This window comes from Rana temporaria, chromosome 2 (genome assembly GCF_905171775.1).
Source record: "Rana temporaria chromosome 2, aRanTem1.1, whole genome shotgun sequence".
Lineage (NCBI taxonomy): Eukaryota > Metazoa > Chordata > Amphibia > Anura > Ranidae > Rana > Rana temporaria.
Genome location: NC_053490.1, coordinates 137,043,769 through 137,070,018, shown reverse-complemented (window position 1 = coordinate 137,070,018; position 26,250 = coordinate 137,043,769). Strand labels below are relative to the sequence as shown.

Sequence of the window (26,250 nt, the reverse complement as noted above, 5' to 3'; positions counted from 1 at the left end):
GAAATGTAACTGCTTTTTGAAACTGTTAAATCGATGGGTTTACTTCCGCTTTAAATCAACTAAATGCATTCTAAGTGCATTTAAACAAAAGGCGTTCAACATCTTACAAATGATTTTCTTTCTTTTACTTGAATTTTGCTGAGAAACATTAAGGAAAATTAGTACTTACACAGTGCAGTAAGGTTGTGCAATAGCACAAACAATTTACTTTCTTTCTAAAGCCTAGTACACCTAGGCCGAATGTCAGGCTTACTGGAGTCAGTCTGGCAGAAGCTGGCCATTCTCTCGATCAGCTCCCAATGGCTGAGAGCGCTGACCGGAGTGTTCTGGAGGGGGGGGGGGGCACAATAGCACAGCAAGGGAGATCGATGTACTAATATTGGATTGTTAGTACATCAGCTCTGACCAGAGCTGTCAGTGGGTTGAACAAAAAAAACTAGCAGTGTGTATGAGGCTTAAAGCAGCCACAGTAGTATAAAGCTCCCCCTGCTAGCATGCTGCAGAGAAGGACGCTTGCTCTGTGTGGAAGCAGTGAACTATTTTCAGATATCTAATAGGCCCTCTGCTAAAAAATTATTTTATTTTCAAAATAAAATAATTATTACTCAGTAATATTCACTGTTCAGCACGGAGTAGCAAAGTTTTGAAAAAGGCTATGTAACCCCTTCTCCAAAAAAGTTGTAAATTTCTTATACACAGTTACTAGAAGAGGGGTTGTGCCATTTTGACAAGAAGGTAAAAAGTGAACAATGCTGAGAATCAAGGTGTGAGATATGAGAACACAATGGCGAGTGTGGCCTCAAGAAGAAAACAATAGGGAGTAAATGTGAATCAGAGTGATTACAGGTACGTGAGAGAATTTAGCCATTGGAATAAAAGGGAACAAAAGAAGAACAAAAGGCAAACAATTTTAAATCGCCAACCACTAGCAGTGCTATTAACAGTATGCTGTCCACAGACACTACTTAATTTCCCCTTTGGAAAAAGGGGGTGTAGAGGCTGCAGATGCTGGAACATGTAACATTTTCCACCCTATGCTTCAAAACAAAAGGTGATAATTGTCTTAAGTTGGTTTTCTTTCTAAAGCAGCTACATCCTGAGTAAAAAAGCCTGTCTTCTGCAAGCATGCTGCTGAGAATGAACCTATGTCTCTTTGTGGAAGCAGTGGTCTCTTTGCAGAAATCTGGCATGCTCCCTACTAAAGCAGCAAGCTATCTGTCCAATGCTGCATCTGCCCTGCCACCTCTAAGGACCGTTTTCATCGGACATGTCCGCTGCCGGATTTTGGTCTGATGGTTGTACACACCATCAAACCAAAATCCCCGCGTGCATGTGTTGAATCACTTTGACGCATGCGAGGGCTTTCGGCCGAGCGGACATGTCCGGTAAGTCGTTCAGACGACCGAGCATGTCCGACGGACAGGCTTCCAGCGGACATGTTTCTTAGCATGCTAAGAAACATTTGTCCGCTGGAAACCTGTCCGATCCGCCGGAAAATTGTCCGGTCGGACGTACAGACGACCGTACATGTCCGCTGAAACTGGTCTGCGGACCAGTTTCAGCAGACATGTTCGGTCGTGTGTACGAGGCCTAAGACTGAGAACTGAGCAATCAAAGACCGATGATAACTAATTTCTCGGTCTACACTGAGCATAGATCTTGTGACTGTCAGCTCTCTGCTCTACGATTTCAGCACTTACTGGAGTGCCAGGCTATGGAGTGGGTGGGAGCAACTGGCAGCACACTGATAGGCTGAGCCAGCTGCCGCTCAGGCATCTGGCTGGATCCTGACATTAAAGTCAGGATCTCTCCAAAGCCTGGACTGGCTGAGTGATGATTTTTATGATCACGGACAAACCAGTTTAATTATAGCACAACTTCCCTGATTTTCATAGATGAAAAGAAGAAGGATTGGATTTTTTAGGTGCAGAGTAAGTTACGATAATATCAAATATAATGTATAAAAGATTTTTTATTTTGAAAAAACAAAATAAAAAAAATATATATTAAAACATAACAGTTGGCAGGTACAGCTCAATACAGTTTTATCGAAACAGCACTACAAGAGGGATTTCCCAACATGTTTCGCCCATACGTCAACGTGATCTCAAAAGACAGCAGACCTTAGCCCGCTGCCAGCTGAATATGGGTCACAGGAGTGCAGAACAAAGTTCACTCCTGTGACCCACAGGAGATGTAGGGCCCTACTTCTCCTCTAAAAGTCCAAATGTATCCAATAATCTAAACAGAATCCTCCCTAGAATAAAAACACCATTTATTAAGTTTGCCCATCCTCCAACTGGCGGAAAGAGCTGTATACCTCCAGAAAGGGTACCTGCTTTCACTGAGACATGGATGTGTGCTTTCGATTCATAGTACACCCAGTCAAAGCCAGCTTCAACTGCCAGGCGAGCTAACATGCCATATTTGTTTTTGTCTCGGTCTGAAGTTGTGATGTCAACTGCACGTCCTTCATAGTGCAGGGAGTCATGGGCATGGTGTCCATCCTCGTCCCAGCCTTCTGTGACCCGTAGCCGTACTCCTGGCCACATATTCATGACAGAGATAGCCAAGGCGTTCACCCTATCCTTGCAGCGCTGTAAAGGATGAAAAAAAGGTCATAAATATGCGGAATAATTCATAAGCACATATTTAACTTTTATTCAAGATAAAAATCTGCCTAGAGATTCCAGGAAGATCCTGAGGTTTTTTTTTCACAGATTTGGCTGTGGGATTTTACAAATATCCCATCACAGTTAGTCAGTTTAAACCTTTTTTTTTAAGGGCTACACTATCAATAATTTCCAATGCCACATCTATGTAAAAAAGAGGTAGTATACTTACCCGTCCTGTGGTCTGTGTCTTCCACCTTCCCTCCGTTTCAGAAATGGTAGTAGACGCGGTCCAGAAAGGTATACCACCTCTTCTATAACAGGTACCTAGCACTGGAATTTATTGATGGCCCTTACAGGGTCTCTTTAAAGGAATTCAGCTGAGATGAGCAGTTGCCACCCATTTTCATTTGGTGTGAGGCCTTGTACACACCACACGACCGAGTTTCTCGGCAAAAACCAGCAAGAAACTTGCTGGGAGATATTTTTTTGCAGAGGAAAATGGTCCTGTGTACATTTTCGTCGAGGAAACTGTCGAGAAACTCGACGAGTCAAAAAGAGAGCAAGTTCTCTATTTCCTTGACGGGAGTCTGAATTGGCTCGTCGAGTTTCTGGTCGGGCTGGTTTTCAACGAGAAACTCGGATGCTAAGAAACCCGCGCTTGCTCAGATTAAAGTATGAGACGGGAGTAAAAGTAGCATTTGTAATGGAGATAACACATTTTTAAAGCTGTAACAGACTGAAAAGTGCAAATAGTCTCTTACCAAACTTTTGTTTAACACGCAAACACATGAAATTAGCAAAAGCAGCCCCAAGTGGAATCGAACTTCCCCTGCCGTTGTATGTGTTGTATGTCACCGCGTTTGAGAACAAGGAGATTTTGCCTTGACTGTGTGTACGCAAAGCAAGCTTGTCAAGTTCATCGACAAGCCTAACAAGGAACTCGACGAGGAACTCGATGTGTTTAGCCCGTCAAGTTTCTCGGTCGTGTGTACGAGGCCTGAGTGAAGAAAGATGTTCAGGCAGCTCTACTTACGTCCTCTATCTGCAGGCCTAAAAATGTTAAATCTCACCTTTGAAGTACATCATTTACACATGGGTGGTACCAGGGGGAGTTTTGGTTTAGTTCCTGCCAGTACTCTTTCAACACATTTGGGTAAAATTTTGCAAATTTAGAATCATTCAAAGGCTTATGCCGCGTACACACGATCAGGCTTTTGCCCGGCCAAATCACATCGGAATTTCGATGGAATTCCATCGGAAAAATATAGAACATGTTCTATATCTAAAGTCCGATGGAATTCATCAGAATTTCCAATGAAAAAACTCAGATGGGGCTACACACGATCGGAAAATCTGATGGAAAAAGTCCATCTGACTTTTTCCATCGGAAATTCCGATTGTGTGTTCGGGGTGATTAGGGAAAAATGTGCTGAAACTGACATTTCATGCTAACCTGATGTTGATAAATCTGTACAAAACTGGAACTGATTGCATTTCAACGTGATTTAAATGTTCTAGTAAATTCACATTTACTGTGAAGCGTGTTTATTGTATTTAAGCTTGTAGTCTGGATTATCCTTATTACCAGCGGCGGTCCGTCCATTGAGGGCCCTGGAGCGCCGCCCCCTCTGGCTCCGCACCGCCACTGAAAATAACATACATTCATGCATTGCATGAAAATATGTTATTATTGCCAGCTGCCGCTGGTCTATTCAAGTTGGCCGGACATTGAGCGCCGACCACCTGAATAACAGCAGCTGGTTGGCTGTGTGGAAGTGCCTATCAGAGCCAGCAGCTCTGATAGGCTTTCCGTGTACAGCCTTCGTCCTCCCGGATGTCTTATCCAGTGAACGTACGGGGTGCGTTCCTTGGATAAGACTGACGGCCGTCTCAGCCAATCAGGTTCGCCGATTCTGGTTATCGGTAACCTGATTGGCTGAAGCGTCACCAAGGTGGGAGAAGAAAACATCGAGGGACGTCGAAGGATTAAGGTAAGTGCATTTTACAGGGCACAGCGGCGACAATGGGCACAGAGGCGACAAAGGCCACAGTGGCATCAATGGGCACAGTAGTGACAATGGGCACAGTGGCATGCACAGTGGCAACAATGGGCACAGTAGTGACAGTGGGCACAGTGGCATCAATGGGCACAGTGGCATCAATGGGCACAGTAGTGACAATGGGCACAGTGGCGACAATTAAAGGGCACAGTGGTGACAATTGGCACAGTGCCATAGACAATTGGCACAGTGGCATAGACAGCCCATGTTAAAGTATGGCCGTCGTTCCTGCGTCAAATTTTTTATTTTTTTTTTGCGTAAGACGTCCGGGAATAGGAAAGGACGTAACGCACGTCGCCGTTCAAAAAATTATGTCGGTGCGACGTCATTTCGCGCAAAGCACGGTGGGAAATTTCAAAACGGAGCATGCGCAGTACGTTCAGCGCGGGAACGTGCCTAATTTAAATGATACACGCCCCATTTGAATTAGGCGGGCTTGCGCCGGACGGCTTTACGCTACGCCGCCGCAAGTTTACAGGCAAGTGCTTTGTGAATCAAGCACTTGCGCTGAAAACTTGCGGCGGTGTAACGTAAATGACATACGTTACGCCGCCGCATTTGTACCTGAATCTGGCCCAATGTGATTACTGAGCAGTATATAGGTTAGTTCCCAAGTCACAACTCCAATTCCAATGAGTAGAAGTTAGTCAATAATGAAGAATTCTCTCTGTTGCCCAATCTTCTGGAAAGTAATACTCTTTTGATTCTATTTAACCTAAATCTTTTTTTCATTCAAACTAGAAAAGTATATTGTCTTGCAGGAAGATACCATCTTGGAACTCCAAGTACTGGAATTGTATCTCCTTGACTGCAAGACTGAGAGTGTACTGATAGGTGCCTGTAAACCCTGCAGCGCCGAGGGGTGCTTCATAGGGTGTGTCCCAAAAATAAAGCCCCCCCCACCAACCCAATGGCTTTTAGTACTGGACTCCTCTTCACGGCTGGCACTCCATTTTCACCTTTTGCCTGATTCACCTTTTTTTTTGTCTGCCTTTCATTTCTCTTATATAGCATCCTCTTGTCTTAGGCCATACCATTCTAAGCTATCCTAATTCTGTAATACTGTACATCTGCCTTGAAACCAATTTTTTTTCATGAATTGGTAAAGGACAAAAAGCATTTTTTCTAATAGATGTTTACATTCAGAAATTGCAAAACTCCTGCTCCAGATTTCCTGGGTTGGTGCCCATCCTCCTTACAGCACCCACGGGCGCAGCCAGTTATCTCTGGTATGCCAGCTCTGCAGTCATTGCCCAGAATAAGGAAGAGTTTCCCAGCCGCTGGCGCAGATAAGTTTCATGAGAGCTGATTTACCCAAACCAAAACATATACACTGTTGCGGTTACCAGATTTCACTACATTGGTCAACGTCAGTGTTATGTGATCAACTTCTAAATTTATTTAATTCAAGTAACCCCATTAAGGCAAATCATTGATACAAATGCATGGAGCCCATAGATCATAAAATGAGAAGACATTTTTTTTCTATGAAAAATAACGATAAGAAGGAGATACTCAGATATCCCTATCTTGTCCAAATTCATATTGGGCAAGATCCACAAAAGGGATACGACGGCGTATCTACTGATACGCCGTCGTATCCCTGTTTCTATCTTTGGAACTGATCCACAGAATCAGTTTCCAATAGATAGACAGAAGATCCGACATGTGTAAGGGACTTACACTGTCGGATCTTAGGATGCAGTACCGCATCCGCCACTGGGGGCATTTTGAGTCGAAATGCCGCGTCGGGTATGCAAATTAGCACTTACGGAGATCCACAAAGCTTTTCAGCTTCGTTTTTTCTCCGTAAGTATTAGTTTGCAATCGTAAAATTAGGGCTGCTTTTACAAGGCCTAAACTGTTTAGGCCTTGTAAAAGTAGACCCTTCTATCCCGCCGTGTAACTTAAATTGAAAAAGTTACGTTGTGCCGGGTTTTTGTGGATCTGGCCCATTGTTTTTATCTGGCTAAAAGCATTGTATTCCAGTTCTAAAGATAGGATAATCCGTACCAGTCATAAATCACCCCACTATGAAATATACAAAGGCACCAAGGTTGTCCCTTTTAGCCTGTATTGTTCACATTAGCCCTCAAAACAATTGTCTGCCTCTTTAGAGACAATCCTTATACTGTTGCCATAAATCACGAACTATGAAGATTTGCAGACCATATTATTTATACTTTTTATTTTTACCCTTATAACAATGACTATTTTATTTCTGCGCAACTTTTTTAGGATTGCTGTAAAAAATAAGACTTCCAAATCCAAGACACTTAAACCAGCCCTGAAACACTTTGTCACTCCAACCTACTAACTGTTATAACCGTAACCCTGTGGCTGCCAGAAGCTAAAGTGTATTTAAAGCAGGGCTCAAGTCCTGCGGGAACGCGTGGGAACGAAGTTCCTGCACTTTTTTCACAGCAGGAACTCAGTTCCCTTTGCAGGACTAGAGCAGCCGAGCCGCCCGAGCCAATCCTTCGCTAAGCGGCGATGCCCAGCTCGAGTCACTGTCAGGCTCAGGCGAACCTTAGTAATCTTTTATGTTACTGGCCGCTTCCTGTATATGGATTCATCAGGTAGTGTGCGGGTATTCCGTCACTTCCTCGATGCCGCAATGTCTCCTGGGAGCTTTTGTCATTGTTCTCAGGAGACATTGGGAGGTCTGCCGCGAGTTATCACGGGAAGCAAGTTCTTTCTAAATCCTGCGATAACTCGCGGCAGACCTCCGCAATGTCTCCTGGGAATAATGACAAAAGCTCCCAGGAGACATTGCGGCATCGAGGAAGTGACGGAATACCCACACACTACCCGATGAATCCATATACAGGAAGCGGCCAGTAACATAAAGGATTACTAAGGTACAGTGGATCGAAAAAAAAACATGCGGTTTAGTTATTATGCATATGAGCGTATCATTTTTTTATTTTTTGGTGGGGGTGTGGATCTTGGGTGGGAGTTCCCACACTTTTTTCCCCAGGACTTAACCCCTGATTTAAAGCCCATATTTTTTTTAACGTTTTGGACAGAGTGGGGGAAGACTGAAACCCTTGTTAGTTTCCATGTTCAATTGGGAAAATTTCCTGTAGACAAAGCAGAAAGTGGGAGGAAATTCTTCCTAATTGAAAGGAAATCAACTTTTAACAAGGCTTACCTGTAGCTACCCAGGATATCTCCTAAACCTGCACGGTTTAGGAAATATCCCCTGTCCCCTGCATGTGCCGATGTCATCGGCACATGCGCACGCATGTGCCATTGCTTCAGTCAGTGTGCCGTTACCGGTGGCTCCCGCACGTGGGAGTGACGTAATCGTGGCTCCGGCCAGTCAAAGCACCAGAGCCTGCGAAACCCTGAAGTCACTCTGGGAGTGATGTCGGCGGCCGGAGAAGGGTACGAGGACCGCTGCAGGGTCCTAAATCTAAGGTAAGTAATTCATAATGAGCTCTGCCTTTGTCTTGCAGTTTTTTTTTTTAATAGGGTTTACAACCACTTAAACAATGTATCAGGCACTAAAGAAGGTTTTTCACCTTAAAGCGTTAGTAAAGGAAAAAAAAATTTTTATTTAAAATAACAAACATGTTATACCTACCTCCACTGTGCAAATCGTACACATCTTCTGGGGTCCCTCGGCGGCTGTCTCTGGTCCTCCCCGCAATTACTCACCACAATCATGCGAGAGCTCGCATGGTGGTCAGTAATTGCGGGCGCGCTCCCGTGATACAGCGAGCGGCCTGAGCCGCTCGCTGTATCACTCGGTCCCGCCCAGGGCTCAAGTCCTGCGGGACAGCATGGGAACGGAGTTCCTGCACCTTTTTCACAGCAGGAACTCAGTTCCCTTTGCAGAACTAGAGCAGCCAAGAGCAGCCGAGCCCCCCGAGTCAATCCTTCACTAAGCGGCGATGCCCAGCTTGAGTCACTGTCAGGGGCAGGCGAACCTTAGTAATCCTTTGTTACTGGCCGCTTGCTGTATATGGATTCATCGGGTAGTGTGCGGGTATTCCGTCACTTCCTCGATGCCGCAATGTTTCCTGGGAGCTTTTTTCATTGTTCCCAGGAGACATTGCAGAGGTCTGCCGCGAGTTATCGCGGGATTTAGAAAGAACATGCGGTTTAGTAATTATGCATATGAGCGTATAATTTTTTTTTTGGTGGGGGAGTGGATCTTGGGTGGGAGTTCCCACACTTTTTTTCCCAGGACTTGACCCCTGGTCCCGCCCCTTGGCACACTGCGTCACTGAATGTGATTGACAGCAGCGTCAGCCAATGGCTGCGCTGCTCTCAATCCATCCACTCTAGCCAATCAGAGGCCAGGCTGAGCGGCGAAGAGGATCTCGGGACCGCGCGGGACTTTCGAGGGGTCAGGTAAGTATAACGGGGGCTCGGGGGGGGGGGGGGGTCCGGCAGCACTCAATGTTTTTTCACCTTAATGCATCATAGAGGTGAAAAAAAAAAATTCTTTACAACTCCTTTAATACATAGAATGCATTAATGTAAAAAAACACACGGGTTTACAACTCCTTTAAGCTTTGGCAATAAAACCTGGAAGCTAATTGTTTTCTATGCAGAGCGATACCAGATTTTGTACTTTGTACAGTTTTAGTAAATCAACCCCATTGTGTCTAGAGTGTAAATTTTTCATAACTTAGTTTAACCAAAAGAAGCTTTCAGATGATATGCCACTGTGGCTGGCATCGATCAGAAATATGTCGTAATGAATGCCAGCATTAAATTAGCCCCCCCCCCGCCCCGTTCTGCCACTGCTTGTGGCCTGCAGCATACGGCTCAATGACTTCACTTTAATAGTTTGTCATTAATTAACTAGTTTCCATGCAAATTCTTGATTTGGAATGTAAAAAATCTAAAAACTTTCAGATTATGCTTCCTCTTACTCCTACAACAGGCATTCTTCTTGAGACACCCTGCACGCAAAGTGAAAAGAGTACAAATATTAACGCTGTTTAAATGCACAAATGACCACTTTTTATATATCCTTTAAAATCAAAACCGTGTTTAGATGTACGTTGTTAGGCAATTACATATGCAAACTGAATTATATCTATTTTAGGTTTCTAAGGAAATCGTGAAATTGGCTTTTTTAATAAACATAACCCATCCTCCACTATGGATAGGGAGTAACCTTCCTTTACAGCAATGGGTGATGTTAATAGTTAACAAGTTACAGCATGAGTACATGAAAGCTCAAAGAAACAGTCCGCCAATGTCCTAGTTACTTCAGATCAGTGACCCAAAATACATATTATACTGTATAATATTCAGATATAGCAGGAAAGTAAATTTGCCCCTAGTTTCCATAAAGCTAATCTCTGGGCATCATGCCATCCCTTCTTCTCTTGAACTTCACCCTAACTAATCACTGTGAATCTAAAATACTCTTTTATTTACCTAAATTCGTAGTCACATATCCTGAGTTGTTTTTGTTCCTTATTGCACACCGCTAGGCAATGTGAAATATTCCTGTTGGCTGTCCAGCAGTGAGGTTCTCTCAGGGTCCAGAAAAGTACCCATTGTGACTGAACTGGTCAGTGCATGCATGAACAGACTACAGCACTGGATCACCAATCATATTTCCAGAAAAAGAAACATGAAGGACACATGACAAAAAACTTAGATTATGTTTTCATTTTTTTTTTTTTTGTAATTGTCAATAAGTGGGAGGGGGTGGGATATAAGGAGGGGTAGGGGGTGGTTAAAGGGGTTGTAAAGCTTTGTGTTTAGGATGCATTAAGGTGAAAAAACACCTTGCACTCTCGGGCCCCCCAGCCCCCCCGTTTTACTTACCTAAGCCACGAAACTCTGTGGGCTCGTTCCCGTGATTGGAGATTGATAGCAGCCCAGCCATTGGCTTCCACTGCTGTCAATAAAATCAATGATACTGTGCGCCGGGGGGCAGGGCCGAGTGATAAAGTCGGCGGCTATCACAGGAGTGTGCCATCAAGCTAACCCCCTTGGAAGAGCGCTTCCCAAGAAGGGGGTTAGCTCTTGTGGGGAGGAGCCGAGACAGCCGCAGAGGGACCCCAGAAGACCAGGATCGGGGCCACTCTGTGCAAAATGGACTTCACAGTGGAGGCAAGTAAGACATGTTTGTTATTTAAAAAAAAAATATTTATACCTTTAAAACCTCTTTAATTTTTGACCATAGATAGGCTTTAAAGCCCAACTCTGGGCAACTAAGAATTTATCCCTTGCAGTGGGGCTGCCCTCTCACTGTCCAGGTAATTGCTTGTTTAGGTCTAGAGAACCATAACAATAAGATTTACAAGTACTTACCTAATCCTCTGCTTCTCCCAGATGCCTCTTCTTTCCTATGCTCTAGCAGTCTAGGATCCTGATGTCATAAAGACCAAAGCAGGTTTCATAGCCATGCATTGGACGTGTTGAAGCCGAGGAACAGTCTACTGACAGTACGCAGGGGAGCTCCATCTGCTAGGGGAGCGGAGGATCAGGTTACTACCCTAGACAAAATGAGCAATCAATCTTTTCAGTGTGGGTGCAGCCATTTGGCATTGCTGACCTCCTAAAATTGCTAGTTGCTCTCAGGCATTGATCGCCCTCATTGACCCAGAACAAGCATGCAGCAAATAAAGTCAAAATGTTCAATCTACATTGGTCGCTGTTTGATTATTGAAGCTACAGAATCCAAATTACAGTCAAGCAGTGGGCAAATAGAGAACGTGTTCTCTATTTCCTTGTTAGTCAATGGGGAAACTTGGCTCGCCGAGATCCTCGGCGGCTTCACAAGGAACTCGACGAAAAAAAAACGATGTGTTTTGCCCGTCGAGTTCCTCGGACGTGTGTACGGGGCCTTACAGTGTGAAAGGATAGGTTGTATGTAATGTGGAGTAAGTTTTGAATGTTCTCAGCTAATGCCAGACATGCAAACACAAAAGTACATTGAACAATTGTCAGAAGAACACAATGTCCCTTTGACCATTGGTGTATTACAGCTGTACATTTTTCCCAATGTTACTCTTTTCATACATAGGAATTGACAAATATTTAGGCCATTTTTTTCATTTAGAATGGGCTGCCAATATACAACCTATCAACAAAAACCTTGCATGGTCTGTACTTGGTGGTGCTGCAATGCAGGTGCATTGGCACATACTGTACCATATATGTGCCCTTTTGGGCCACTTTGTTCTATTTCGTTTTTACTGCATGTCGCCCCCTATCAGGAGAATGATAGCTTGGCAGGCTGATGGAGGATAAAAAAAATAGGTGCTGGATGATCTACTGCACATGTTTCAAACACAAGGCTGTGGGCTAAATCTGGCCTGCCAGGCCATTTCATGTGTCCCTCGCACCTCTCCTGCAGCTTTGGCACCCCCTTTGTCTCCATTCCCACCTTGTCTCAGCAGTCGGCAGCAGAGAGGACAGTCCTCCTCCTACAGATCCTGTGCCTCTCTGTGCAGCTGCAGCAAACCCTGGTCTCTATCTCCCCTGGGCTCAGATGACTCCAGCCCTCATTTGATTATTTTCCAGATCCTGCACTTTCTGCTTTCCAGATCCACCCCCAGGTTTTTCCTGGCAGCAACACCAGGTAAGGGGGTGCACTTCTGTTGGTGGAGGGGGGGGGGGGTGAGGTTCTCTGAACATCTGCTTATAATATTTATGAGAAAAATATAATTCTATGTCATTTGAAAAGGAGGGTTGCACATCGCTGGTATCATCCAAAATACATTTTATTGAAGACACACCATGGCAGAACCATGTTCTATCTGGGCGGTCTACAATAAAGTTCTTGTGAATGATACCAGCGATGTGCAACCCTTTTTTTAGACATCATTTGTTACAGGAGTGTGAGTTGGCTTTGTGCCGGTCTGCACTTTCTTTTCACAGTTTTAAAGTGTTTGTTAACCTCCAAAAAAAATAATAATCGAAAAACTGATCTTGTTCCCTTGCTTGTGCTGTGTAATTTGACCCCTTCTATCATCTGAAAAACCTGGCTGATCCTGCCTGGCTATGCCTTCCCCTATGTAAACTGACCACGGTTTATCATAGCTGCTGAGCCCTGACACCGTGGTCAGTTTACATGCCTCCATCATCTGCAGCCCTGCTCTATTCTTCCCTGTCCTCTCCTCCGTCCTCCCTGTCTGTCTGCTCGTGTCAATGCCCACCCTCTTCCCTCCTGCTACTCTCATAATTACTATAAAATTCTTCCATCCCCTCTGTTGCATAACAATAAGTGTCCATGTTCCTGTATTATATAAAAAAATGCTCATCTGTACCTATATCAGAGCGGCTTCCAGTGCTCACGTCGCTCCTCGGCTCTCTCTCTCCTCTCTTCCACTCCTCCCTAGCTGTAATCAGCGGGAGTGCTCGGCTCTACCTGCTGGAACTATCAGCCGGGCAGAGGAGAGAGAGCCGAGGAGTCACGTGAGTGCCAGGAGCCATTTTGATATAGGTACAGATCGGCATATTTTTTATATAACACAGGCACATGGACACATATTGTAATGTTACAGAGGGGATAGGAGGTTTTTATAGTAGTGGCTTAACAACCACTTTAAGCCCCGTACACACTGGCTGAATGCTAAAATCTGTAATAATCCAATGCAGATGGAATTATTTAGTAGGATAAAGAGTAGATAAATTTATATTGTATAGTTTTAAAGATACAACTGGCTCTTTGAGGGCAACCATAATGCTGATGTGGCCCACGATGACATTGAGTTTGACACCCCTGATCTACTTATCTACTGATTGTGTGGACATACTCTAAATCAAGCTTGAGTGTTACTTGTAAAGTTATTTGTGCTGCTGTTTATAGCAATAATAATAAATATATATATATATATATATATATATATATATTTATATACACACATATATTTTTCTGCTATTATACCTCATATTCTGAAGATGTGTGAAAACAAATATGTATATAACATATGCTGTGAATTAAGCTGGGCTAATGAAATGGACTTTAGACAGTACAGGTAAAAATACTATGGGTAGATTTATTCATAAAAGTAGAACATTTACAAAACAAGAAATGATATACAAAACTTTGTGAACATGATAATATAATATCGGCATATTTATCACAGTACATACATAGGAGAAATTTCAAAAAGGTTAATACTAATGCATGTATGTTTCTCCTATGTATGTACTGTGATAAATATGCTGATATTATATTATCATGTTCACAAAGTTTTGTATATCATTTCTTGTTTTGTAAATTTTCTACTTTTATGAAAAAATCTACCCATAGTGGGCCAGATTCACAGAAGAAATACGCCAGAGTATCTACTGATACTCCGGCGTATTTTCAAATTTGCCGCGTTGTATCTTAATTTGTGATTCACAAACAAGATACGACGGCTTTTGGCTAAGATCCGACAGGCTTACGGCTTCGTACACCTTCGGATCTTAGGCTGCAATACTTCGGCCGCCGCTGGGTGGAGTTTGCGTCGCTTTCCAGCGTCGGGCATGCAAATTAGCTTTTACGGCGATCCACGAAGCTACTCGCGTGTGTTACGTCGTTTTTTCCCGACGCAAAGCCATGTTAAAGTATGGCCGTTGTTCCCGCGTCGAATTTAATTTTTTTCGGCGTAAGTACGTACGTCACAAACACGTCGGGGCTCCGTAATTTCGCGCAAAGCACGTCAGGAAATTTACTAACGGAGCATGCGCAGAACGTTCGGCGTGGGAGCGCGCCTAATTTAAAAGGTACACGCCCCATTTGAATTAGGCGGGCTTGCGCCAGACGTCTTTACGTTATTCTGCCGCAAGTTTATACTCAAGTGCTTTGTGAATCAAGCACTTACGAGAAAAACTAGCGGCGGTGTAACGTAAAGACGATACGTTACGCCGCCACATTTGTACCTGAATCTGGCCCAGTATTTTTACTATATTTACTTGTACCGCCTAAAGTCCATTTCATTAGCCCAGCTTAATTCCTAGTTACATATTATCGGGACGTTGGTACACTGTTACATCGGCATTCACAGCGTTAGTCGCCCTGTGTTTTATGCACTTTTTATAGCAAGACCCATCTATATATGCTGTGAATTGTTTTCTATGCAATACCTTCCAGGGCTCACCAAGCAGTCAAGCAAGACTGAATGTATGTAGATTTCCATCGCACAGGGACCACTGCCAATTATTCACCAGCAAGTGAGGGGGGAGAGGGTGATTCACTTTTGTTTTCTTTCCTGGCAGTTTTCTCAAAGCATCCTACACATTTTACCCAAGACACCTTAAAAATACTTTTATTATGCCTCTGCATTCCCACTGGGTCACCACTGCAAGATTGTATCGCTGTCATTGGCTATAAAGCAGTTCATTAGCCCAAAGACATTCTTTTAGTTTAATTGGCTGCTGTCTAAATTGGTCCTAGTATGTGTATATACCTTAGATCCCTAATGCCCAACCCTCCGGCTAACACACGCAAGCTGTTGGGCACCAATTTGGCAGCAGGGTGGCAGGGGGGTGCCGGGCCCTGCAACGCTCTTTTACTGTCGTGGCCACCAACACAGGGGAGGAAAATGGGGGTTAACTTTTATTGACATTGACCTACAAGGGGAGTAGGGGCTAAATTTCACTGCCACTGACCACCAATGCAGGGGGTGGGGGAATTAGATTTGACTGCCAGTGACCACCAATGTGGGGGGTTAAAGTAGAATTCCGTGCAAAGCCTAGCTACTACTCTTAACAGTGCTAGCTTCCCCCTCCTAACACCTATTCTAACTAATTTGTATAAGAAAGATCTGTATACTTGCCTATTTTCAGACCGCTCCAGTCACAGGACTTCCTCTGTGTCAGCCAGTGACCGATGCAGGGGAGAGGTGAGAGCGCTTGCCAATGGCTGGGGAGAAGTGATACCATATACCGATCAGCCATAACATTATGACCACTGACCGGTAAAGAGAATATTTCTTTACAATGGCACCTGAAAATTGGTGGGATATATTAGGCAGCAAGTGAACATTTTATCCGTGAAGTTGATGTGGTGAACGCAGAAAAAAAATGGGCATCGCAGTTTGTTGTGTATGGGGCTGTGAAGCCCATGGGGACCCATGTCCACAGCCAAAAGCTTCTACAGTGGTCACATGAACATCAGAACTGGACTACGGAGCAATGAAAGAAGGTTGCCTGGTCTGATTAATCGCATTTCCTTTTACATCATATGAATGGTCCGGTGCGTGTATGTCACTTACCTGGGGAAGAGATGGCACCAGGATGCGGTATAAGAAGGCAAGTCAGCAGGGGCAGGGTGATGCTTTGGGCAATGTTCTACTGGGAAACCTTGGGTCCTGCCATTCATGTGGATGTTACTATGGTGTCCATGCTTCAATGGGTCAGGGCTGTTTTTGCAAAAGGGGTCCATACTCAATATTAGGTGGGTGGTCATAAAGTTATTGCTGATCAGTGTTTATCCACTTCAATACAGGACAATTTTCCCCCTTTCTGCCAAGACCAATTTTCAGCTTTTAGCACTGTCGCACTTTGAATTGCGCGGTCATGCAACAATGTACCCAAACTGAATTTTCTTCCCAAAAATAGAGCTTTCTTTTGCTGGTACTTGATCACCACTGTTTTTTTTTTTTTTTGCTAAACAAATAAAAAAAGACAGACAGTTTTTCTTTAGTTATAAAATGTTGTAAATAAGAAATTGTTCTCCTTTACTGACGGACGCTGATAAGGCAGCACTCATGGGCACTGGTGAGGTGACAGTGATGAGGTGGCACTGATGATGAGGCACCAATATGCAGCACTGTTGGGCACTGATATGCAGCACTGATGGGCATTGATAGGCGGCACTGATGGGCACTCATAAGTGGCACTGTTAGGCAAAACTGATGGACACTGATAGGCGGCCTGATAGGCACTTATAGGCAGCACTGATGGGCGGCACTGATGAGGAGGCACTGGCAGGCATTATTGCTGGGCACTGATTGGCATCTGCAATGGGCACTGATTGGTGGTCCTGGGTGGCATCCCTGGTGGCCCTGGGTACGCATTCCTTGTGGGCATCCCTGGTGGTCCTGATTGGCATCCCTGGCGGTCCTGGGTGGGCATCCTCAGGGGGCAGCGCAGATCCCCTCCTGTCAGGAGACCCACCGTTCGGCTCTCCTCTACTTGCATCTGTCAGATGCGATAGAGGAAAAGCCAATACACAGCTTTACCTGTTTACACCTTGCTCAGCTGTGATTGGACACAGCTGATCACGTGGTAAAGAGCCTCCATCAGAGGCTCTTTACCCAGATCGGAGATGCAGTGTGTCAGACTGACACACCACACCAACGATCGCTGCTCTGTGCGCCCCAGTAATGACTCCATTTAGGATAACTGAACCACTTTGTGCACGTCATATTGCTATATGGCGGGCGGGAAGTGGATATAGGCTCCTATAGGCCATATGTTGTTGGTGTTCCCTCCTCTCCCCTGCAGCAGCCACTGGCTGACACAGTGGAGTCGGATCACGTGAGCAGACCAGAGCAGTCTGAAAATAAGCAAGTATAACAATCTTCGTTACACAGGTTAATAAGAATAGGTGTTAGGATGGGGAAGCGAGCATTTTTAAGAGTAGTTAGCATTGAATTCTACTTTAATAGTTCTAACACAAATGTGATGAATTTGACGTGGATTACTGACATGCATTAATTTGCATTGCAGTTTACAAATATAATGTTTCACTTGGCAATAATACTGTCTGTTTTCTATTCAGATCCCGCTCGGCTGTTGTCCTCTGATTCCTTGTTCAAGCAGATTTTAGATTTTTTTGGTACTTCATGTTTCTTGACCAATACTACCTAACATGCTTCTGTCAGAGAAAAAAATGACACAGAACGTTTCAAATTTTTGCCTAATAAAGAACTTTACAACCCAACTATACCTTGATGACCCTTTTATTTGTAAAACCTTAGCAATTGCTCCTGGCACTTATATACCATGTCACCAACAAAACACAAAGTGAAGGTTCATATTTCACTTTTATCGTACATTTTACAATTGTGTCCTAGTCACAGTGATATGGAAACCTAATGGTTCTACATAAAACCTCATGCATATGGAATAGTGACTCACTTTTTTGTGGCTTCGTTGCCAAAAACAAATTGCATACACAGGCTGGAAACACAGCTCAAAGGTCATGTACTGAATGAGACATGTATTTCTTACATCAATAAATGTTTTATGGATTGGGAAGAGCTTTTAGTGACAGCGGGAAAAAAAAAAATTATGATACAGAGAAAAAAGGAGATCTGTGATTTGGTATGGTTGTCACTTATTAACAATATTAGCATATAATGAATCAATATTTCTAGCTTCAGGAAAACCTTTAGGGCTCATGCACACTGCAGCTCAAAGGAGCTCAAAGAAGCGGCTCCTACAGGCTTTTGAGCTATTATTTTTTCTGCCTGCAAACTCCCCTCCATGTCAGCCAATGTGCCCATGCGTGCTATGGCTTTTTCAGGCATTTTCAGGCATATGCTCTTATAGGCAGAACCCCCACCAAGCTTGCGTTTTTGAGAGGAGCTAGTGCCCTAAAGAGCTCAAAGAAGCTTGCGCTTTCAGCATTTGCAGTATGGTAACGTCCATACGCCACAGATATGCATTCATGGAGGTTGAGGTTTCTGTACTGAGAGCATGCTCACTGCATGCTTCTGACACAGTGATCAAGCTGTCACCTACAGCTCCAAGTATCTAGGGCCAAATCCTCAAAGATCCTGCCTAACTTATCTTTTCCCATTTAAGTTACACTGACTTAAAATTTCTACCTAAGTGCCCGATCCACAAAGCACTTACCTAGAAATTTCAGGCCGTGTAACTTAAATGTCTCCGGCGCAAGGCGGTCCTCTTCTGCAGGGGGCGATGACAATTTAAATGAGGCGCGCTCCCGCGCCGGCCGTACTGCGCATGCTCGTGACGTCATTTTCCCGACGGGCAGCGCGCAAAATTCCGTTACGTCGGGCTTTGTGGATTGCGATGGGACAATAAAGTTGCGTCGGGTAAAAAAAAAGTTACGCGCCGGGAAAAAAAATTCAAAATTAAAAAAAAATTGCGGCGATCGAAAAAAAGATCTGTTTTTACAAGGTGTTACTAGTTTACACTTTGTAAAAGCAGAACTAATTTTACGTATGCAAACGTAAACTTACGCAGAAAACACAAAGCTGAAAAGCTTTGTGGATCTCCGTAAGTCCTCATTTGCATACGCAAAGCGGCATTTCAATGAGAAATGCCCCCAGCGGCGGATGCGGTACTGCATCCTAAGATCTGACAGTGTAAGTGTCTTACAGATGTCAGATCTTTTGCCTATCTTTGGAAAACTGCTTCTGAGGATCAGTTCCAAAGATAGGCACAGGGATACGCAGGCTGAACAGCAGTTCCGCCTGCGTATCCCTATTGAGGATTTGGCCCCTAGTTATTATTGTGAGCTGGCAAGATGGGCTCCTGATCATGTGATCACTATGAAAGCCAATCGCCATAGTCATGTAATTGGGAAGTCCATCCTGCACCTCTGCCCTAAGACCCAGTTAAAGGGCCATGGCGGGTGGGCAGGAATAAGTTAACACTAACCGTCTCTTTAACCTTAACACTTATCCTTCCTGTAACCATCACATTAACTTGTCCTGTATTCTTTACAATAACACATTCTTTAACACTTAGACCCCGTACACATGACCGAGTTTCTCGGCAGAATTCAGCCAGAAACTCGATCGGAGCCGTGTGTACACTTTCGGCCGAGGAAACCGACGAGGATCTCGTCGGGCCAAATAGAGAACATGTTCTCTATTTCCTCGTTAGTCAACGGGGAAGCTTGGCTCGCCGAGATCCTCGGCGGCTTCACAAGGAACTTGACGAGCAAAACGATGTGTTTTGCTCGTCGAGTTTCTCGGCCGTGTGTACGGGGCCTCACACTAACTCTCCCTGTAAACGTGGACATTTAACCCTCCCTGTAAACTCATACACCTTCTATGGCCGGCCTTAGTGTGCCATAATGTGCACATATGCTGTATTTACTTGTTCATTATGTCAAGAGTCCACTCACCCTACATGCCCATATTCCAAATGAAGCTGGCCATAGACGTGCTAAACTCAGCTGATTCATCAGAAACTGGACAAAATTCGAACTGTGTATAGGCAGGCTGAATGTACAAGTTGATCGTTTAACTTGGGTACAACTAGCCTGATGGATTTTACCGCTAGTGGCTGCTATAGCTGCTAGCAATAATCACTGTCTTCTCCCGACGGGGGTGGCTTCTCCTGTCCCCCCATCGGGAGAATACAATGACTTGGCAGGAGGGATTCCCTTGTCAGCACTGTCTGTGTTGACGGGGAAATTGTGCGAATGGTCTGCCTTATGCCACGTACATACGGTCGGAATTTTCCGTCTGAAAAACCTTGGAGGGTTTTTCCGACGGAATTCCGCTCAAGCTTGGCTTGTATACACATGGTCTCTGAACTTTCGTCTGTCAAGAACGCGGTGACGTACAACACCATGACGAGCCGAGAAAATTAAGTTCAATGCTTCCGAGCATGCGTCGAATTGTTTTAGAGAATGCGTTGGAATTTTGCGCGTCGTAATCGCTACAGACAAGGAATTTTTTGCGTCTGAAAATTTGAGAACCAGCTCTCAATCTGGTGTTGGCGGAAATTCCGACAGCAAAAGTCCGATGGAGCATACACACGGTTGGAATTTCCGTTCAGAAGCTCACATTGGACTTTTGCTGTCGGAATTTCCGATCATGTGTACGGGGCATTAGGCCAGCCAAACACGGAGCAAGTTTCAAGGGTTGCAGGAAAGAAATTAGCTTGATTTCCCCATCAACACAGACAGCGTTAATGTGGGAATCCCTCCTGCCGGGCCATTGTCTCCTGCCGGAGAAGCATAAATATGAGAACATAGAATGATATTACATATATCAAGTTCCGTTTTACAGCAGAATTCTTTGAGTTTTCTGGTAAACTACCGCATTTATCGGCGTATACCGTGCACTATTTTGCCCTGAAAATCAGGGCAAAATCGTGGGTGCCCGATATACGCCGATACCCGCTTTCCCGCCACGAGTTTGAATACTGTGCCGGCATATACCGAGCGCAGTACACTCGTGTATCTTCGGGCAGTCTCGGCGCCTCTCGCACTGACGTCCTGAGCGTACAGGACGTCAGCGTGACAGTTGCCGAGCCTGCCCGACGATACACGAGTGTACTGCGCTCGGTATATGTCGGCGCAGTATTCAAACTCGGCGCGGGAAACGAGCGGGGAGGACGCGAGGACGCCGCAGAAGGACGCCGGACCCGACGAAGAGGACACCCGAAGCCGCAGATGGACGCTGGACCAGACGAGGCCGCCAATGGACGCCGCGCAAGACACCAAAACTGTAAGTACAAAACATCTTTTTTTCCACAGGAATTCGGGCAACTTTAGGGGTGCGCGCTATACGCGGGAGCGCCCTTTTCCCCCGATAAATACGGTACATAAAAACAATCCTACAATTACAATATAACAGCAGTAAAGTCTACTAAAGAAAAGCTATCTTCTGGAATAACCTAGCCAGTGTTTAAAGTGTTAAACCTGAAAAATTTGTGACTTTGCAAATGCAAACATTTTGGAAACAATGGCATAGCCTTCCTTGGGCAAATATAGCTGCACAATAAACATCTGTTTCGCTCGCTTTGAAAATTAACAATTTCTTATTTTTCACTGGGGGCAGCGGAATAGGGAGGGGTCAAGAATGGGTGTTGGTTAACTGTTTATTGACATCTATCTTAACTTTGTTAGAATAGAGAACAAAGGGCAAACCAGAGCAATTCCAGCCAACAGTACGTTTTTAAAAGTCCATAGTTTATTGGAAGGGGTAGTGTTTGTGTGCTTTTCCTTAATGGGCAGTATGCTTCTTTTTTCTGTAATATCACATTTTCTATTTTCAGTGAACCTGAATACTTCACCCTCCAAAGACTGACCTCTGAAAAATATCTACAAAACTTTAATACAATGGGGTATTTTTTTTTTTTTTAAAGAAAAAAGTGTAAAATATAAAAATAAGGTATGTGCATTTTCTAAAAAGTGAAAAAAGATAAAAAAACAAACTGTATTTTAGCCAATTGCTGCTGAATTGGCCACATTTAATGGGTAGCCTTGTTGGCACAACTGGGTTTGACAAAAAAAATTCAATCAGCTTTCGATAGATGGAAAATTCTCATCCGAACAACCCTATATCCAAAAAGATGGAAGAAGTGTTCAGTTATCAACTGTCAGAATACAATACCCAGCAGGGAAGATTCTGCTATGCACGCTGTTTAGGGAGGATAAGGAAATTGAGGGAATATTCTAATGCAGAAGATATGGGGAAATTGGGGGAAGGATGCGCAAGTTAAACCACTAATCTATAGGTCGTCAGTAGTACTACCTATAATTGATCATATAGCCTGTTGGGTTTTGTTGCTGTAACCAATATACGTATCAGAAAGATGAAAGGGAAGGGGATAGCCTAAGGGAAGGAAGGCTAGTTGAAAGCGGTTACCAAGCGATGATCTAATCGGAATAAATACAAAATAATTTTATTCCAAAGGGGGCTGGACCTAGTGTGTGGGAGGAGGGTGAAAGGACAATCGGAATTGCTTTACTAATAGAACTAACTATACTGCTAGTAGGACTGCATGAGCACCCAGCAATACATCCTTATTTATTAATTTAGATATTGGGACTGTCGATTAACCAAATCGCTCATATAGCGTATGCATACGATCTTTACTTCCATTTGAAGTTATTTAGATGCCCCTAAATCAAATTAATTAAACTAAGCTCATTCTCTCCTTTCACCCTCCTCCCAAACACTAGGTCCAGCCCCTTGTTAAAGCTCCCCATTGGCCATGTTAGGGGAGGTACTATTAAGTACCTACACACTGAATTTTTCCCCCCTGCCAATCACCCAAATTAATTTATCCAATTGGATGGAGAGCATACAACTTGTGGCTTTGGTAGCGTTGGGCCTGAGCCGCGGTACCCTTTCACCTCACAGCACATGGCGGCCCAAAGCCCTTACGGAGGCATGGCAATTCAGATGCCAGGCTTCTCTAAGCATTATGCTTGTGTGGCTGTGCCCTCTCAAGTTTGGGTGCATTTCAACACAGACTCCTAAAAAAGGCCAGAGGGCAGCCAGTATGAGGAGAGCTGGGATATGACTTTACTTATGTTATATCATCACATCCCCTGCTGCTCCTAAATCTGCTCACTGAAATGCTCAGCACCAGGCCCATGATGTTCTTAATCCAGCCCTGGCCAGCATATACTTTGCTTAGAAAATAATTTTTTTAGGGAGTAAGCTGGCAATAGATGGATTGAATCTCAGCCAGTTTAGCAGGGCCTGGCCATTGATCAACTTCAGTATAACCAGCCTATCTGTTTTCTTTATGCAATCACTGCCAGAAGCTAGAGCTGCCACGCAGGACCCCTTCATTAGACATTTGATGAGTGTCACAAGCCTGATGAAGGGGTCCTGCATGGCTCTGAAACGTTGCTATCTGCTGTAATAGTGTGATGGCTTATTAAAGCTTTGAACCCATTTTGGAGATCCATGGTGTGCTGGTGGCATTCTTTTGCTGGCAGGGAAGGCTCCATGCTGGCAGGGAAGGCTCCTTGCTGGCAGTACGCAATAGTGCTGTGGGAGGGATTCTCCCATCAACACTGACTGTGTTGATGGGGGAATCAAGCAATTATTTTTCCTTCCACCCATGGGGCAAGGAAAAAAATGCATAATCTATGAGCTGCTTTGGGTGTTAGGGGAGGATGGAAAACTCTACCTTTTAAAGTAACTATATACCCAATCACTAAAATCTCATATAAATTTTAACATGCTAATGTACTTTCAAAAGCCATCTTTTTAAATCTGCACAACTTGGATACAGAGGCCCAGTGTTGTCATCCTATAACAGGAAGTGCCTGAACAAGGTCCTCCATTGCAGTATTATTCTATTCTATTGGCTTTTGAAATTACATGAGCATGTTAATGTTTATATACGATTTTAGTGATTGGGTATATAGCTACTCTAAGTATCCCTTTATAAAACAAACGTACATAAAATGGGTACAGTTTCAGAGAACGGACATCGTTTTTTCCGAGATCCAGCTCCCTCCCAAATTCTAAATATAGATCTCAACTTTTTTTACTCTGTACTATAAAACTTTATAATCATGCCATCCTATTTTAGAATGGCTTCACAGAAAAGCATCCTGTGTGTACCACCAACATTCCATTTCCTCCTTGATAAAATGCCTTTGTTGATACATTTCAAAGGGTCATGTGCTTGTGTTTTTTCAATGTGATTGGCTCTTGTATCTTTCTTTTTTGATACCAAATCTACAACAAAGGAAACAGAGGTATTTGTTACTGCTGCTGTTTAGCCCATGTAGTGCTGACTAGAGCTTTCTTCCTACTCTCACTAAATCCCAACATCAGGATGATGGTGACTTCCTTTTATTTCACTATGTCTTCCTTCCTTTAAGGAGCGCTTCCAAAGAACAAGTGAAATTAACAAGTAATTATTGCTATTCAGCAATTCTACAACTCTTCGAAAATGGAATCTTCCACTCAGCTTAGCTTAATCTGAGTCTCTGTAACCCAATTTAAAGAGCACTTAAAGTAGAATTTACGTTTTAGGTTTAGTGGCAAAGGTTTAGAAGCTGTTAGATTTCTATTGCTGTCTATATCTGGGGGATTTTCCTTTACTTCCTGTCCTAAAATGACAGGAAATCCCACCACTGATAGTTGTCTCTGGAAGCTATCCCCTCTATTCCTGTTGGCTTTTTCTTCACTATGTCCTGGTGACACTAGACTTCAGAACAAATAGTTGAGGTGGATCTCTTTAGCAGGGACACATACAATAATAAATTCCCAATGAGGTTCCAGATCCTCTTGGCTCTGTCCATTTGGTTGAAGTTCTACAGTGGGGAGCTCCACTAGTTAACTGGGATTGTGTTGGGAGTGTAAGTTGTAAAGCTTGTGCAACATACTTTCCACTCTCCTATATGACAAATCACAAGCAACCTACCAAGGGAGGTGTACAGTAATGTGAAAGACAGCAGGTAACCTCAATTGTGTGTTTGGAAATAATTTTCCTGTATTATGCCTCGTACACACTATCAATTTTCCTGAAGGGAAAACTGCGAGGAGAGCTTTTGGTCGGGAATCCCGGCCGTGTGTATGCTCCTCGCAGTTTTTCCGACGGGAAAACTGCCCAAAAACCGCTGGACAAAAAAAGAGAACCGGTTCTCTTTTTTCTCACTGGGAAAACCTGCAGACTTTTGCCCGGCGGTTTTTGGCAATTTTCCTATGGGGAAAACTGCGATGGAGTATACACCCAGCCGGGATTCCCAAGCCAAAGCTCCATCGCAGTTTTCCTGTCGGGAAAACTGGCCGTGTGTAGGGGAAAAGACTGACCAAGCAGGTTCTCGACTTTCCCCTCGGGATTTCCGATGGGAACCTTTTCCGTCGGAAATCCCGTACGTGTGTACGAGGCATGACAAGCAGGAGCTATCAGATCACAAGATTACCAACAAAATGGATATTGTGGCACATCTATTAGTAGTTAGTCTCACTCAACTGGACTTCTGTAATGTTGAAGACATTCTGCAACTTATGTTTTCTTCAGTTCTAATGAGTGTCAGGAAAAAACTCCAGCATTTATTTCTGCACAGGTAGCACCAACACCTTTATCCAGTCACCATGAAAGGCACATGGTATTGTCCAAGAACAGGATGGGAGGTGTGAAGAGTGTGGAACCACCGTGTTCTAGTTCATCTGACACGTATTAGAACTGAAGAAGTGGTGTGGATAAGCTACCTCATCATTACAGAATACTACAGGACAAGTCCCGCTGACTGTAACTAACTACTCCTAGACATAGGCGTGTGCACAGGGTGTGCCAGGTGTGCCTGGGCACACTCTAATTACCCTGTGCGGTGCTGATTCCCCCTGCTTCATATCTCCCCTTGCAGTGCTGCCAGCTTCCCTCCTCTCCTCTCAGGAGTGGGAAATGGGCTGGTATACAGTGCCTTGCGAAAGTATTCGGCCCCCTTGAACTTTGCGACCTTTTGCCACATTTCAGGCTTTAAACATAAAGATATAAAACTGTAATTTTTTTTGAAGAATCATCAACAAGTGGGACACAATCATGAAGTGGAACGAAATTTATTGTATATTTCAAACTTTTTTAACAAATAAAAAACTGAAAAATTGGGCGTGCAAAATTATTCAGCCCCTTTACTTTCAGTGCAGAAAACTCTCTCCAGAAGTTCAGTGAGGATCTCTGAATGATCCAATGTTGACCTAAATGACTAATGATGATGAATAGAATCCACCTGTGTGTAATCAAGTCTCCGTATAAATGCACCTGCACTGTGATAGTCTCAGAGGTCCGTTTAAAGCGCAGAGAGCATCATGAAGAACAAGGAACACACCAGGCAGGTCCGAGATACTGTTGTGGAGAAGTTTAAAGCCGGATTTGGATACAAAAAGATTTCCCAAGCTTTAAACATCCCAAGGAGCACTGTGCAAGCGATAATATTGAAATGGAAGGAGTATCAGACCACTGCAAATCTACAA

The 26,250-nt window shown here is 44.0% G+C and overlaps 1 protein-coding gene across 2 annotated transcripts in view; it reads right to left on the bottom strand.

Annotated features, from left to right (window-relative positions):
• The window catches only part of DHH (desert hedgehog signaling molecule), a 106,386-nt gene that overhangs the window by 8,974 nt on the left and 71,162 nt on the right, over positions 1–26,250 (bottom strand). The window contains exon 2 of one of the 2 annotated variants that reach the window (XM_040341165.1): positions 2,321–2,597. In XM_040341165.1, the coding sequence (XP_040197099.1) occupies positions 2,321–2,597 (277 nt within the window). The remainder of the gene's footprint in view (positions 1–2,320; positions 2,598–26,250) is intronic. The other variant, XM_040341166.1, reaches the window with a different exon arrangement.